The following is a 17,859-nucleotide window of genomic DNA, read 5'->3' on the forward strand; positions in this document are numbered from 1 at the left end:
CCCACAAGGGGAAATTTGGTTGTAACAGCAGCCAAAAAGACACATATACAAACAAACAGTACACAGGACACAGAACAGAAACATACACAATTTTTCTTACATATTTACATTATTGGACTTGGAAGTGTTGCTTCAATTAAATTAATATAATGATCTTGCTCAACCCAGATCTCTGTAAGGCAGAATATATCAATATGTTGATCAATTATTATATAATTTACTAACAAAGAAGAGAGATACTTAATGTTTTACAATCCAATCTTTACTGCTGTTGAAGATGTATTGTTCTTTATGCTTAAATCATTTATGCTGATTTTTTTTATTGGTCTCTATGGACACTGGGTTTTAGGGGGACAATAGGAGTAGAGAAGCTGCAGAGAGGCTTGTAGGACTGCACCTCTGCTTCCAACTCTCATTTCTGGGTGCTCCCATTTTTGGGAGGAGGTAATACATTTGATAATTGTCCTGCTACATAACCCAGGTCCAGGTCCATGCCCTGAATCCAACCTTCAAAAAAGTTCAGACACAGAGTATTTTTCCAAAAGTCTTCAGGATCATAAAGATGTTTTTGTGAAATGTAAGATGTTCTTTTCTGTCAGTTGCACCTTTTGTCTTTGAACTCTTCTATGGATGCCATTTTTGCCCAGTCTCTTTCTTATTATTGAATCACAAATACTGACCTTAAATTGAATGAGTTCAGCAGTATTATGGATGTTGTTCTGGTTTTGTTTTTAACCTCCTGGATGAACTAATGTGTTTTTGGAGTACTTTTATAGGCCTGGAAGGTTGTGGATAATGGCTCTCACCAATGTTCCCTCTAAGCTGCGCACGTGCGCAATTGCGCACTACTGGCGCGGTCTCTGCGCACAGAAAATCTGCGTTGTGCACAAAAAAAAAATCTAACCTGAATTGAAATTAAAATTAATACTTTAACAATTTCTGTTTAGGCTGCTCCCGTATGGGATTAGAACGATGCCACCTTATCCCACCCTTATCCCTAATCAACGTGGTTGACAGGCTATGACAGCGTCCTTATGTGCCGACACCGGTGTTTTAGCGAGCAAAGCGGCGTGGCTGATGTGGAGTGAAGCCACTTAATGACAACGTGTACAACCACTGGAGATGTGAGCAGGACAGACGGAACAATTGACGGGAAAAGTGTGGACTTTATACCAGTTTTTAAATTGTGTTGATAGGCCACGTAAAACCAGAGTTGTCAAATCTTGTGTAGTTAGTGTGTAGTGTAGTCAATAGTTTTGTTGTGTGTGTCAGAACAATGAGGCGACTGCTGAATGTTACAGGTGTTACAGCAGTGATACATCTCCTGTTGTCAGGCCTGCAGGTATCAGGCTGTTGTTCTCCTTCATCTCATTTTTTTTGGAGTGGCACAAATAATTTGTGTGGCATCAGATTTGATGGAGAACAGCTGATTGTTCTGTAAATAGTTTGAAATGTTTATTTAAAAATGCATTGGCTGCATTTAAAAAAAATAGCTGCAAAAAACGTTGTTGTTTGCTAAACTCAGTAACTTTTTTGAAGAAGTAACTATATAATTAATTGCCCAACATTGGTCATTATATACTGTATTTTGCAGACAGAGTTACAGGACTCTCTCCCAGACCACAGACTCAGACTCATACAAGTCAGAGAGAAAGAAAAAAGAAAGAAAGTTGTGTTTTCGAAATTGGAGTTCAAGTTATTTTTACTTCCAATAGTCTTAACATGTCAATGACTAGATTTTTTTTTTACATTTTCATTGTACGTGGGCTAAAGTAGTTAAATAAAGGTAGTCTAACATAAATGTAACTGCTGTGATTTGATTTGATTTTAATAAACCATGTAACTTGGATGGATTCGATGCTGGCATCACCACAGTGCACACGTCTGATGTCGCTCACAGTGGTCCAAGGGATCGCTCAGGGAGTTTGTGTGTTCGCTCAGACACATGAAAAATTAGAGGGAACATTGGCTCTCTCCCTGGATTTGTTGGATTCCCAAGGCTGTAGAAAGCTTTTCTCATCTGTTCTTGAGGGGTTTTTTTTTTATATCACAGCATGATGTGTTACTTTTTAAGATCTTTTAGCTGACAGGTTGTATTTAAGTGATTTTGTCTGTCTGGAAGGGCATCTGGCATATTACTGTCAAATGAAACAGTAGCAACCTACTGTGGATACCCTTAGTGATAGTAGTTTCAAAATAGTGCATTTGTGATTTAACAAGGGTGCAATTACTTAATCACATAGTGCAAGTACAATCAGTATTGAAAATGTCACCAATTTTTAAAGTAAATCATTTTCTAAAGGTGCTATTGACACCTATCTACACATCCTAAACTCAAAACCCTTCAAGGGGCTGAAATTGAAATAGTCACATTTTACAGGTGTCTAGCTATCATTTTGGGGTTAAACTAAGTTTCTTTTTTAGATTTAGATTTTTAGATTTTTTTTCTCTCTCCAACCTTGGGAACACTTGATTTATGCAATTTTTTAAATCCCTTTTAAAAGAGCAAGAGAATATCTCTTTTGGTCAGTGTGACTGTTTTTAATGTCATGCTTGTAATGATCTATATTGCATCTTATTCACATGTTTGTGTTCACTTGTCTTTACAGAATTATGTGCTTGTTTTCTACTTGTTATATGTTGTAACTTCTGCTGCCCTCTTTTGCCTGAATAAATAAAGGATCACGACATTTTCACCTGTGTCATTTCTCATTAATACACATTTCCAATATGTGGACATACTAATTACATTAACCTATCATGCATGTTTTTGCCACAGTCAAAAGAAATATGTTAGATTAACTGATGACTTTGAATTAGCCATGGATGTGAGTTAGATAAAGTGCTGTATAGTCAAAAATGTGACTTGAAGTCTAAAGAGCTTTGAATGGTCAGTAAGACTAGAAATGCTATATAAGTGCAAATACGGTACCTTAAATTTAATTTAAATTAAATGATGAAATATGTTTATTTTTTCATTTCTGTTTGTCTTAAACTCTTTTCTTTCTTGTCTGAAAGGCAGCAAAGTTTAAGTTTTGAACATCCAAGAACAAAATAGTTGATATGGTTTGTTTAAAAAAGAAAGCTTCAGTGACTGTGTTTTAACCAGTCAGAAGTGCTAAATGTTTTAACCCTTTGCATTTATGACAAAGGAAACCAAAGTGTCACATCAGCAGCTTGAACCAGAAGATATTTTTGATGAATTATTCATCAGTGATCAAACCTAAATGCCAATGAGTAGTAGGTCATCCAACTCCTACAAAGGTTTATGTCTGTAAAATAGCAAATGGGAACTAGTTGTATAATTACATTGTTCATGTTGTATGTTAGTTTGTAACTTAAGGGACTGAAGTAAAGGTTTTAAGTTCGCCAAAGTAAATATGGATTTCAAAAGTACTCTTAAATGTCAAATGTGGTTTTAACCAAATGAAACCAAATGTATGAAATGAAGCTCAAAGTGGTGCCAAGTAGTACAGTTTAAAAGTGAAACTCATCGACAGAACATTAATCAGATATTTACAGAGCTGTTTCTTTTTTAAAATAGATACTTCTGTTTAATAATAATATAATAAATGCCAGTAAATAATGAGAGTAAACATTACCTGCACATGTGAACTAAGTCCTAATAAGTAAAGAACTAATAGGTGTCATCACTTTAATAGTCACATGAACCTCTTAAATGAATGCAAACTGTATCTTGCTGGACTGATAAATCACTAGCAATATCACATCTGCATTAGGTCATATTGCTGGAATGAATTATACTCTTTAAGGTCAATATATCAGCCAAAAGGTTTTATTTTGGCATTTTTCTGTTTTAAATCACGTTTTCATTATTTTGAATATTGACAGTATTGACCAGAAATTGCATTCTAAATAATAAAGCAAAATCTTATTTGATTTAGAATTACTTAAAATTATAAATAACTAAATAAAAAGACAGGGAAATTTAATGTTTTACTAGTATTAAAATGATTCATTTTGGGGGGATAATCAGACCTGGATTTGTGGAAAGATTCTTCACCATTGTGACATCAGGCAAAAGTGGGCATTTTTTGCCATATACAAAAAATATCCAGCAGAACTAGCTGAGTGGGTAGACCGGTGTGGCACTGGAAGAGAAACTGCATAGTGTAGTCATAGCCTGGTGGCCTGGTCTCTAGATGGACATCTGCTGCGCATGGACTCTTACGCTGGTCTGGGACATCTTTATATAATTATATAATAATATAACACTTACATAACTTGAAAAGGTAAAATGTTGCAGGAAGATGTATGCAGTCTCAGACTGTTCTTGTACATATTTAACCAAGAAAATAAACAATTCACCCAATTAGTCTGCAAAATGAATAACCTGATTTCAAGTACACAGTCACAACATCGAGTCTTTCATTTCAAATTGTTTAATAAATGAAGTGTTATACTTTCACTCTAAGAACATGAAAAAATTACCTTGAGATCGAGTCACAATTCTCTTTTAAGAAATTAACTTTTTATTTTTAGGATTGAAATATGTTTTCCTTAATAAGTATCTGAAAATATCTTTTGCTGGTTTGTTTGGTAATATCTTTCCTACAAGTAGAATCTCATTTCAATATAGCTCTTTTTGGGGGGGGGAAAGAAACAAAAAAAGGAAAAACAAAAGAAAACATCCATCAATGTGTTTCTGTCCAGGGTCTTCATAATGTGTTGGAAGGTGCTGTCAGAGAATGGCCTGTGGCTGAATAGGCCAGCTGTCCAGTTCTGAACACGAGGCTGATGAGAAAACTTGTCGCTACATGTAATGCAGCACTCCTCCTCCAACTGCAAGACATTTGGACCCCTGTTAGCAAACGATCGTCTGAAAAGTCCCATAAAACAATATCTGTGTTTCCTCCGGTGGCATCTGCTCCCCAGTTCCAAGCGGTTGTTCTCAAACACCAAGGATGCTCTGGTGTGAGAAGAGTCACCACCCTTCCTCACAGAGTGAATCTTCTTCAAAACAATAAGAAGTACGCTTTGCTAAGATTATATGTATAACATAAAACCCAGCTGTTCTGCACTGTAACTGACTACTGGAGTCAAAGCATTTAATTTAGTCCACCAGGCCCTTTTTGTTTGGGCTTACAGATAATCCTCTTAGTAACAACCCCCCCCCGGTCATTTTGGGTAATCTTTTCGATTAACAGCCTGCAGATGCTGCAGCAGCAGTTGTGCGGTTGTTTGACAGCTCTCCAGCTGCTGACATATCTAACAAATAAAATCCATAGAGTGACAGCAGTTCTGTCTCTGCATTGCTCTCAGCTTTTCCTGTCTGACTTGCAAAAATCCCGCAAACTTCCCACAGAGGAGAGTCCTGGACTGGAACAGGATGGATGCTAGCTCTCTCCTTTAACCAAGAAGGGAAAACATCTTGAACAGGTCTTCACTCTTTAAATAGAAACTATGTTGCACATAGGAAAGCATTCAATGGCTTCACCTCTAGTTATGAAAAACCAACTTGCTCCTCTTATTTTTTCCAACAATAAAGCATAACTCACTTTTTTTTTCAGCCAATGAGATACATCTCATCCATACATTTTCACTTTCAGAAATTCAAACCACCACTTCAACCTCAAGCCCAACAAACTTTAGGATAATACACCAAAAATTCCCTGCACATGTACTTCTTTTTTTAAAACTCCACAATACTTTAGTAGGCTATTACAGCACGATTTGTCATGCACTTTATCTGTCATTTCTGCTTCTTTTTTGTTTTGTTTTTGTTTTTTCGCAAAATAACCCTATAGTGTAGATCTGCCATCATGTAACTTGGCTGATAGCTTTTTCTTTTCTCAGTCGTCATCCACATCGTCCCCCTCGGACTCGTCTCTCTTCTCGTACATTTTATCCCTCTGCCTCTCCTGGATCTCCTTCATCTCCTCTGCATATCTGCAGAAAGCTCCTCCAAATTTGCTCCAGGCTTTGAACGGGATGGTGATAGAGTTCCTGTAGCTCGGCTTAACCTCGCTCACGCGCAGGAACACGCCGTATTTGTTGGACCCAACGTCGAAAAAGAACCGTTTAGAGTCCACCATGATGGAGGTGCCCTCGGGAAGCTCGCCGTAGCCCCCGGCGGCCATGCCCCCGGTCATCTCCTCGTTGTCTTCCCCGTAATCATCTATGAGCTTAGCAAGGGCGTCTCTAAACTCTATTAACCCCTGTGCCGGAAGGGCTATGGTCTGGCCGGCCAGCATGCCGCCCACTGGGCCCCCCACTCCAAAGCTAGGTCCGCGGTTTACGGTTTGCCGTATCCGGAGGAACCTCCCCCGCTGGTTCTCTTTCAAGTCCAGGTAGTACTTGCGATTTTCCCGGACAAGAAACTCGCTCTTAAGAGCTCGCCTCGGCCCACCGTCTTCACCCGCGGTAGCTTGTGCTATTTGCTCCGGACTGCTAGGGCCCAGCTGGGCGTAGTGCTCGATGAAATCCCCGAGATAGTCACGGAACTCCGCCGCAACTGACAGCGAGAGGGTCAGGCGACTTTTAGAGCCCCCAGCCCCGACCTCGGCGATTTTAATGAACCTGCCCTTGTTGTTCTGCTTGACGTCCAGATAGAAGCGCTTGTTCTGGATGTCCAGACGCTTTGACGCCAGTTCTTGGGTTTCCTGGTCCCTCTGGAAGTGTTGGAAGCCACCTCCACCTCCACCTCCTCCCCCGCTACTACCTCCGCGCTCACTCCCGCTGTCGCCATCCGCCATCTTCAGCTCCACCATTCGGCTTCTGCCCCTCTCTCCTGCGTAGCTGCTTTCTGCGTGCACTCAGCCAGCGCGGGCCTCCTTCCCGTGCATCATGGGTGCCCTTCGGGGGACGTTGTGATTGGTCCAACTAACTGCCTGTTTCACTAGTTCACACGATTACGGCATTCCTATTGGTCCGCCGGTATTGTAAGCCGTGCCCACCTGTAATATTTTTCTCTAGCTATTGGTTCAGACTGAAGTTCCGTTTACGTCTTGTAAAACTTTTTTAATCCCGATTGTGAAATCGTCTTGGTTAGAACATGATGAAATCTGGGTGGTTTTTTTTCACAATTATACTTTTGCATTTTAGTTAAATTTCGAAATGGACATTTCCAACCTATTTATATATGTGAAAAATAGCTAGATAAACTAGTACAGTACACCACATAATAATAATCGTTCTTTGTTGAGATGGATCTCATGTTGTTTAACAAGTCTGTGAAAATACACTACCCTTGATAAGTAGATTACATGTTTTGTGTGCACAATTTTACATAAAATGAACAATACCTCATTACAACTGTTCAACATCCACATTCTTACTTATGTACACCAACAAAATAAAATAGCAAAGAATGACTTTGGAAAACAAGGGGGGAAGAAAGAAGAAACAAGGGGTGAAGAGGAATAAACGGAAGGCTGGGGAACAAGAGAAAAGAATATGAAGGGGAGAATTAAGAGGAGGGAGGTGAGAGTGAAAAGAAAAGAAAACAGAGAGAAGATGGAGAATAAGAAGAAAATAATAATGGTGAATTCTACTCTACAGCAGCTTGTCACGTCTGAATGTTTCATTTACTCCATTGTTATTGCATTTCCCGGACCTGCCAGAAGATGTCAGTATAAATCCTAAATAAAGACTCTAATCCACCCCACTGGAAAGCTTTAGAAAATGGTAACGGATGCAAAGATTTTGAAACTTTTAACTGTATTTTCGTAAGTTTTACGGCGTTTTCTATAGATAAAAACTGTTCACCGCATTGCCATTCATACTTTGCCAAAGTTATTGATTAAGAGATGTTTGATGTTTGTTGTTGTAAATAACAGTTTGTTTTTTGGTGAATTCTCAATAAATGAACTTCATATTTTATAATCACGGGACGGCCTGTGCAAGCACTATCATAACTTTTTCTGCAATCTTACATATTTGTCATATCATTTCACGACACGATCAAAGTTGGTTGTATGTGGCCCATTATGTAAAATGTGTTTGACATCCCTGTTGTAACTGGGTCTCAGTCATCCAAGTCGTGGCAGTCTTAAGCATTTGAAATAAGTAAACCATAGTTTGTTTGTTTGTTTTTATGTCACCTCAATCTTTACTTATAAAATCACAGTTGTGCCAGTGGAGCCTGTCAGAAAAGGATTATAGCAAGATAGCAATCAAGATGTCAAGGACGATAGGTTTCTGCCGGTTTGTTTTTAAAAACGCGGCCACCAGGGAGCATCATTAGAATGTTAAACCCTTTGCGAAAATAAATGCATCTGATCTTGTTTCTGTATAGGTGTCTGAGGTTCTTTAACAAGAAATAAATGACATATAATGTGCTGTTGTCTGCTGTATAAACATGCAGCGTAGCACATCTATTAACTTATCTTTCTGTCAGCTAATTGCTTAAACACAATGCTCAGAAATCAATACTTTTGGCAAAAAAATCCAAAAGCATAAGGTATCCAAGGGAATATCGTGCTGTCAGGCACGCGAAAAGAATGTTTTTCTTATGAATGACTCAAAACAGTCCACTTCTGTGGAAAAGAAGGAGGGCTTCAGTAATCTCAGTCGGGTGGGAGGTCTGCCATTTTGGGTACAGTAGGAGTGGCCCTACTCTGACAGTCTGGGTAGGAATTCTGGTGGTGTCTTTAAATTTTGCCAAAGCATATAGTTAAGGCTGCATCAAGTGACCCTGAATCCTCTCTTAAAATATCTATAGGCTATAAAATAGTTATAGGCTATAGGCTAGGACTATTTTAGCCATGGTCTGCTCAGAAATCAATACTTAAAAAGAGCAAAAACTCCAAAGGGCTCAGTATTTTACAACTCTTAACATATTGCTCTTGCCTGCTATACATTTTGTATACAATTCAAAACAAACTCACAAAAGACATGTACATATTCTTTAACTCCCACTACACAATGAAACACAAACCTGGAGTTATCAGGAACTTAACCCACAGAGCAGAGAATGTTCCCTCTAAGGCAGAGGGTAAAAATAGGGGGAACACGCACACAAATAGATACCACTTAATAATCAGCTGAGATCCATAGGAAAGAACCTCAAAGATTAACCAGGGAGAAACAGCCAGGATGTCTTTCCTATTGTCCCCAAGTCACTGTTGGTCATCAAATAGTTCTAATATTATAGGATGTTACCCTACAATATAAAGTGCCTCGAAGGTCACTGTTGGTGCTTATAATGAAAGTCCTCCTCGTTACTTAGGTCTGCTTTGAGTCTTTTATTTTAATCTAGCCACTGCATGCCATCCTATTTAAATAAAACTGAATGAAAATGAAATGGTTGGTGTGAAGTGGCTTTGTATACACAAAATTAAACTGAATTAAATGTTTGACTGTTAGATGAGAAAAAAAGATCAGATAATCTGATAAGAATCTAATCATTATTATTTATTTGAATAATATTTACACTGACATAAATCCAACAGTGACATAACAACAGAAATTTAAAAAATGACATTTAATTACATTCAAACTATACATGAATTACAAACAGACGTTATTGCACACTGCCCTGTTTGATTCTTGATTCAAGCTTCAAAGCAGTATTTTTGCCATGTTTCTAATAACGCATTTTATTTTATTCAAAAATCAAATCAAAAACTTCTCCCTTTGTCTAAAATATCACAGCTGAGATTACATTACAGAAGAATGTCTGCATGTGATTTTCAGTAATATGGAGGATAAGTTGGGTAGGACTCTCTGAGGTGAGATGTGGCAGAGGGCACCATGACTCCTGAGAGGCTGCTGTACTGGTAGAAAGAGTCCATGGGCAGAGTGGCGACGCTGGGCAGAGGGGAACTGAACTGCACATGACTGCGTGGATAGATGTAGGAGGTGGCAGCCGGGCCCTCAGGTGCTACTGCTGCTGCTGAGTGGTATCTTGGGTATGGCCCTGGCCTGTATGCCTGTAGCTCAGGGTAATGAATGAACTGTGGGGCAACACTGGCCTGGCAGACATTAGCCTGGCATGCCTGAGCCAGAGCATCCTGCATGGTTCTCTTTACCTTCATCCGTCTGTTCTGGAACCAGTTTCTGATCTGTGATGAAAACAGAAATTTTAAGATATAAGAAACATTTTTAAAATACAAGACATAATGAAATAAAACATAAGTAATGTTAATTTTCTGTTAGTGAACAGTAGAGCATGATTATTTTAGAGTACTAATTATTTTTTTAACTGCTAAAAGTAGTACATGGTTTTGAAGGTCAGTAGCTGCTATCAAATAGGTGCTCATGAGAACTGATCTCTTGGCAGTTTCTTTTTGAAATTTGCTGCTGTTTCTGATTATTATAGATTTATCATAAATTGAATATCCAGCAGGACCAGGTTCATGAATTCATGATGTCAAGTATTGATACTGGGGGTGGTTACCTGTTTATCAGACAGGTGGAGTTTTTTGCGGAGTTCTGCCTTAGATTGCGTCCCCAGATAAGCACTTATGCTGAAAGCCTTCTCCAGGCTACTGATCTGCTCTGCTGTGAAAGCTGTCCGGGGCCTGCGACCCACTAGAGGAGATGGAGGTGATTTTGAGACGGCTTGAGCTGAAGGGGAGAGAGACTGTCCACCTTCGCTCTCATATCCTGAGGTCTCCTCCTCTGTCCCACTGCTGAAACCAACCTCAGTCACTGGAAACAGAAAGTGAGAAAGAAAGAAACTTAAAATCTGTTCTTCACATTACGTCGATTTAGACATATTCTGGTATTTTACTTGAGTAGTTTGCAAAGCACTTTATTAATTTCAGAGTATTTAACCACATACTGTTAACTGGATGGAAATTCAGCTATAAAAATGTCCAAGTTTTTATTGCAGTTTATTTATAGGTTACGAAACACATCTGCATTGCATCACTGATCAACTTATATTCTTCTAATTAATACACGAATATTAGTTAGGTAAAAAGTACTCTAATAACAATAAAGCTGCATAAATGGTTTTTTTCTACTAAAGTAAATAAGATTTAAAAAAAAAAAAAGATCAAATAATTAAGACAACTAAAGTAACTGTGTACCCAGGAGCGCTAATATGCAATGAAAACGTAAAAAATTAAAATTAAAAAAAATTTTTAAAAAATGATCGATGTTCTCTGAGATGTTCATATTTGCATTCAGCTGAAATGTAGTTAAATGTGAAGTTATGTTTAGGAAAAAAATTCAAAATGCACATTTACACAGAACTAATAGCTGTTTTAATGTAAATGCACTTTTTTCTGTAATTCACTTTTAAATAGACTTTACATTGAAATTGGAGTCTGGGATTTTGGCTCATTATGAACTCTTACCTTGGCTATTGGGAGCGGTTTGTTGCTGGAGAATACTCTGGTTGTATGCTTCAAGGGCCTGACTCCTGTTTTCTTGCTTTTTCTGCTTAGGGATATTCTCTGACTTCTGCCTGCAATAAAAACCAGGCAGACTCTCAGAAAGCGTCCCACAGGCTGTAGGTCCGGAGACAGTTATGGTGCTGGTCTCTGATCCTTCTTGCTGGCTGCTCTGGGCCATCCACTCAATAGAAAAATGTCCATTCATGGCTGCTGAGGAGGAATCCGTTTGTCCTGAAGCTTGGAGAATTATGACTACCTCATCTACAACCTGCTTGTATTTATAGAAGACATCCCACCTCATATCAACCTCCCTCAACCCGAAGATCAAAGCACACATCCTCCCCTCCCTGCAGTCCAGCCCTCCTTTAGTTTTCACAACTTGAGTAATTAAGACGTCCCATTCAGTCTCAATGAGGCTGTTACAACAAGGCTCCAGTGAGTCTGGAAAGGACCCCCTACCCACCCTCTTTCCCACTCTTCACATAGATAATACAGTCACTTCGCCCCAAACTGTCTCCATCTCTTCCACAACCATATCCACCCTATTAAAAAATTAACCTTCTGCAGTTTTTTAGGGAGTCGTTTTTTTCCACTTGGGGTGAGTGAAGAACTTTAAAATACTAGTGTCAGTCCTCATTTCTTTATATTTTTCCCCAAGAAGCAAGATATTGTTGTAAATCTTTACAGTGGTCTTGATCAAAGATTACCTAGGCTTTCTGAAGGCTTTCAAACATTAAAAAGACACCTACTTCAAGGGATGAACCAGTGTTCTGTCTACATATAAAAGACAACTTTGCAATAGACAACTTTGTCTTTAGGCACTATGTTACTGGCAGCTTCTCACAAAAATACACCATTTGTTCCCATTTCTTTAGCTGAATTCCCAAAACAGCATAATTTGACAGACATAAAACAATATTTTTGCAACAAGGCAAATCCAAAGACTTAGCAGCTGTAAATTTGACACATTTGGCAATGGTGTGCAGTGTAACAATTGAAGGATTTTCTGCTTTCTGAATATCTTGATTTATTGTGTAAAACAGTCTGTCTCAGCCAATCTCAGTCTAAAATAAAGGATGTAGGCTGGATTAAAATTCAAACAATTGTATACATATGCTTGTATCTCCAAATATTACCCATTCCTGCATTTACCATTTGCAGAGCACCTTCCTTACACATATAAACGTAGTGAAAGAAATGACTGCCTAACAACTTATCAAAAGATAAAAGAACAAAAAAAACAAGAAAATTGGATCAAAGCTGAATAAAAACAAGAAGAATACAATTGCCAAATGTAACAAAATATTTGAGCATTATTAATATCCCGTTTTTGCTAATAATTTTGTAATCTTTGCTTATTTCTTTCTTTCTTTCTTTCTTTCTTTCTTTCTTTCTTTCTTTCTTTCTTTCTTTCTTTCTTTCTTTCCGAAGAAACGTTCATGGCCTTTAATCTCCTCAAAGGTTGTATGCTAAACTGCTCATCGTGTCCAGTAATTTCAGATGAAGCACCAACAATTTAACTTCTTTGTTTAAAAAGCAGCTTTTCAGGTTTCAGGTTAATAATCATGACAATGAGCTGTGAGTGACTGAAAACGGGGACAATGGCTTTTTCTGGGATGATCCCAAGATAAAAGAGTGTTCACACAGCGCACTAACAGTGATCCTTTTATAGCTTATTTCATCATGACTTATCTGTAGTTGATAAAGAACTGATGTTGTAATGTTTTTAGACCATTTTAAAAGTTTAATTTAAAAATATTCGCTCTTTCAACTGTCAAATGATGAGTGAAAAATAAGCTCTCATATAAAAAGAGAGTAGCTAAAAGTTGGGGATATATCCCACTGAAATGTCTTGTAAAGTCACCAAACAAGAAAATACTTGCAAATATTTGAGGAAATGCACGTATTTGACAAAGCATAATATGCAGATACGCAGAGTGTAACTTTCCACCCCTGCTGATAGAAACTGGTTGGTCATCTCTTTTGTACCTCCTTAAATCACATCAAACTATGTGGGGATCAGTTAAGGTGGCTGATAATGAGTTGAAAATTATGATCCCAGCTGTGAAGTGGCTGTTAACATCAGCCCCGCCGCCCTGATAGACCCCGAGACTGACTGAGAGGAAGAGGTGTGTGTCGGGGGCGGGGGGATGTTTTATGTGTAAATGTTAAGTATTTTGTGTTGTTTAGAGGTTTTAGTCGATAACGTAGCACTCCCATTGATAAGATAATGACAGTGAGCTCTGGTGGTGATCACAGAATGGATTCGAGGCTGTGCGCTCAAGCTGACCCTCCGTCTGTGCGCGCAGTGGAGGGGAGAGCCGGTGCTAATAGTTCATTACCTACTGAAACTGGAACACTTCAAAGGCTCTCAATGCTTTGATACCAACACACCCAACATGAAACAAAAGAGAACTAACACCTTAAAGCCTGTTAATATCTTCTGGAGGCTTTTCAAACCCAATAAAGTCATACTCGGGTAATGGTGCTGTCAGTGGCGCTAACAAGCACGAATATGCCTTCACTTTAACTCTTTAACTTCTCTGTAATGACTGTGGTCGTGTAAAGGTATTCGAATGGAGGACTTTTATTAGTAGTAAAACGATTTCCATGTGCACTTTTACTTATCTGAATAATGTGAGTAATTCTTCCGACACTACTGCAACAGTATAATGTACTGTTGTATTTTGCAGTGCTGTAAAGTAATGCCGGTGTTCCATGTACTCAAATACTTCTACATTACTTTTTTTTTAAGTGATACTGTGTTTTTTAATCCTTTATATGTATCGTAGTTTTCATATTCGGATTAATAATAATGGTTATAATTAAAAATGTCGTCTTAAATTTGCACACGCGATAATGTAAATACCTGTTAAAGCTGTCATGGTCGCACTCTGCCATAACCTCCCTTACATTCTTTAAGTTTTACTCATTTAAAAAAAAGAACCAAAACCCATATTATACAAAGGTTAACAAACAATTGGTTCTAGTGTCAAACAATAGTAAAATTGGTCAGTCTGATTAATTCACATTGATTATTTAATTTGCAGTAATATAGAGATCAATTGGAACTACCTCCCTGCATTAAGCACTTTTACTTTCATATCCCAAGTGCTTCTTGCTTATAGAGGTCTGAGTAAGTCTGATTATTGTTTAATGGTTGATTATATAGTCAGGTTTTTTTTTAAAGGACTTTAAATGTGCATGTTATTTTACATTAAAAGCACAGGATCAACTCTTTATGAGCCTGATCACATCATTTAAAAACTAATCACTGTTAAAGCTCCATCTATGGCCTTCAACTTCAAAGAGTATCACTGTCCAAAGAGTAATTTACTATATTATAAAGATTTACTTTTTGTTCCTTAATCATCAGACATTAAATTTTTGAAGCTGAAAAATGTGTGGCCAAGAGAGAGCTGGAGTCTATCTAGGCTGCCACAGGGCAAGAGGGAGGAGACACCCTGTGAAGGTGCAGTGTAAAAATTAAAAAATCATTAATGGGAAAAAAATGTTATAGTACTCACAAAAAATGGGACTATGCACATGGTTCTGAGAACATGAAGCTCATTACATCATTTCAAACTTAGTTCAAAGAACAATCCAGTCATATGTCAGAACCGAAACGCCAGATTGAGGTGCATTTATTTATTGTCAGTTCAGCTAAACACTGTTTTACAGTTACATATATTTCTTTTGTTACATGTATCTGTGCGCTGATTTTCTCTGCAGTGTAAATTTGTTTAGTTTTGCTACATATGAAGCAAAATAAATAATATTTGTTATTGTGTACACATGTAGAACTATAAATGTTTAAGGACAGAACAGTTGTATGCATTTAAATATGTAACATGACCCCATAAAGTCAAAACATACAGTGTTTTGTATTTATCACATTAATATTTCTCCGACGCACCATCAATCCTGAGATTAAAACTGTGTGTGTTGTTTTTGTGAAGAGGTTTTGAGAAAAAATCTTTTGGGGAAATTACAACAACAACAACAACAACAGCAACAACAGAAAAACTGTAGCTGGCTGATTGGTATTGTTAGGAGTTCAAAGGGGAGCTGGTCATTTGTTTTCTCCACTGCTGCCCGTCTGTCTGTCTGGATGCTATATGACCGGGTATCAGTGTCAGCTTGCTCCACCTCGTCACCTCCCTCCTGATCTGTCACAGGACGCAGTGCTTGACTTCTTTGATGTGAGGCCTGCTGAGGCAGACAGACCAGAAGCAGATGAGAGGCTAGGAGACGGGATGAAAACACAGCTGCAAGCAGAGACAGCGAGACATGTCAACAGTCTGTGTTTCTGTGACTCCAGCACTTAGAAACTCATTACATGATTCATAGGACTGTCAGAACAATGACAGACACACCTGTCTGACTACATAGTTACTTATGAGATATTAACTATGCAGTCAATGGGAGAGAACTGTGAGCACTTTAAGGTCAGTAAAGTAGCAGGAACACATCAGACTGTGTCCTGTTTACAGCCGTCTTTAGTTTTGGCTTAATGTTTGTATGTTTTATGTTTTGGTTTGTTGTTGTTGTTTTTGGTCAGATTAGAAATTAGAAAAAGATTAGAGGGACAGCTCCGGTTGTGTGGTTTGGAGTCACAAGGCTGAGATGTTTGGCAGATGTGCAGGGGATGGGTAGGGTATATAGTGAAGAAAAGATAAATGTGGAGCTGCCAGGAAGGAGGGGGGGGGGGGGGGGGGGGGGGGGGAGGAAGACATCAGTGAAGGTTCATGGATGTAGTGGAGGAGGCCATGCAGAGGGCTGATGTGACAGTGGGATAGGGTGGGATGGAGGCAGATGATCCACTGTTGGCGACCCCTCCGAATGAATGGTCACATTATTGCTGTTATGTTTTTCTAATTTTCCGGTATGTCACAGGGCTAATGCAGACAACCAATTTAAAATCACCAGTTAGACTAACCCCACAAAGTACAAGTCTTTGGACTGTGGGAGGAAGCTGGAGTGTTCACAAAGATGGGGAGAACATGCACACTCCACACAGAGGTCATGACCACGTCGCAGATTTTAACAAAGGACTTTCTTGCTGTGAGCTGACAGAATTGTCCACACCACCACTGTGTTGCCCTTTTTTAGGCAATGATGATCATAATGTGAAAATCTGACATGATACCAAGCTAAATCTATAAATGCCAAAATTCTGATTAAACCCATTCAATTTTTTAGCAACAATCTGCAGACCAGATGCAACTTTGCAATATGCATTTCTAAGGGCCACAAGGGTGTTCTAATATTTCAGTGAAGTCACTCATCTTTATTATCTGTTCAAACTTCAGCTGGGCCTGTTTTTTCCCTACTTGTTTCTTTAACAGGTAACATTAGTTTATTCAATGAAAGCATCTTCCTGCTCTCTGAACTTTAAGACCACTGGTCTCTGTTTGCTCACTTTAATCAAAACTTCACTGGTGTTGAGTCAGGTCCCAGCTTATTTTAACAAGATTATTATCTACCCAATTAAAAAATGACACAACAATACAAAATCAACTCTCTTCTTTCCTACTCTTTCCCGACTAATCAAAAGAAAAAAGGAACAACATATATATCTGCATATATGATTTGGAAAACTTTTACAGTAAATAACCTTTGGATTCTTGATCATTTTCGCTCTGACCTTCACAGATCTCGTTCTATGAAACAGCCCTTCTTGGAGTCTCCAGTCCATCTTAATATGAAGTGATGCAGGAAAATATTCTGTTCTGCTGATGTTGGACTCAACATCTGCCTTTGACGATGCTGACCAATCACTGGGTGTGATTGGTCAGAGACTGGGTGTTTGAAATGTTTCTTGTCATATCTGAGCAAACAATTCTTTTCTCTGGCAGGATTTTACAAGGTTTCTGACTGAGTATTCATATTTCACACTAAGAGTCTGAAACCTAAAGGAGAAAGTACCTTAGCAAACAGTGGCCCCGAGTCTCTGGAAGCCTCTGCTTGAGCTTGAGATCCATAGACTCAGAGGGAAAAAAAGGAAAGAACTCTTGGGTAACATTTTGTTTCAGTCTTTTAGCATTTTTGTTTTAAATGTAACTTTTTGATATTTATGGCAAAGTATTTGTCATAAATATGGTAAATAGAGTTTTACTTATTTCTTCTTTTACTTTGGCTCCATGGGGTTTTACATGATCTCATCAGTCTCTGTTTACCTGTTCATGCTTTTTGTCCTGAAACACAGGTGGCAGCATGTTTGTAAGGAGCATCACTACCTGAATAAAATGTTAAACAAACTGAAACAGATAGTAAGTTTTATTGTCTGTCAGTGTTCCTTATCCACGATGAAGGACTTGGTTATCCTTGCTGGCCCCAGTCTCAGACCACTGATGTCTGCTGGGGAACAGTCTCCTGCTGGCCCTGTCTTTGATTGACTCCATTCAGACCCTTTCATCTCTAATGGGCCTGTTTGCTGCTCTGTTATGGAAACAAACACACCTCGACCCACCTTCCCACTCCCATCCTCTCCTCCCCCGCAGTACCAGAGGGAGACTCATGTCCCAACAGAGCTGTTGTTCAGATCTCTATA

General features: G+C 38.6%; 2 protein-coding genes across 2 annotated transcripts; both read right to left on the reverse strand.

The window, feature by feature from the left end:
* Positions 1-4,387: 4,387 nt before the first annotated feature.
* On the reverse strand, positions 4,388-6,822 carry purbb (purine-rich element binding protein Bb). The gene has a single exon (XM_004569398.6). The coding sequence runs from the start codon at positions 6,729-6,731 to the stop codon at positions 5,814-5,816; it is 918 nt and encodes a 305-aa protein (XP_004569455.1). The 5' UTR covers positions 6,732-6,822; the 3' UTR covers positions 4,388-5,813.
* A 2,698-nt stretch (positions 6,823-9,520) lies between these two features.
* ved (ventrally expressed dharma/bozozok antagonist) lies at positions 9,521-11,643 on the reverse strand. Its single transcript, XM_004569422.2, has 3 exons — positions 11,268-11,643; positions 10,361-10,614; positions 9,521-10,025 (listed from the first exon to the last, which is right to left on the reverse strand). The coding sequence occupies exons 1-3, from the start codon at positions 11,641-11,643 to the stop codon at positions 9,654-9,656; spliced, it is 1,002 nt and encodes a 333-aa protein (XP_004569479.1). The 3' UTR covers positions 9,521-9,653.
* Between the last annotated feature and the right edge of the window lie 6,216 nt (positions 11,644-17,859).

This window comes from Maylandia zebra, linkage group LG7 (assembly GCF_041146795.1).
Source record: "Maylandia zebra isolate NMK-2024a linkage group LG7, Mzebra_GT3a, whole genome shotgun sequence".
Lineage (NCBI taxonomy): Eukaryota > Metazoa > Chordata > Actinopteri > Cichliformes > Cichlidae > Maylandia > Maylandia zebra.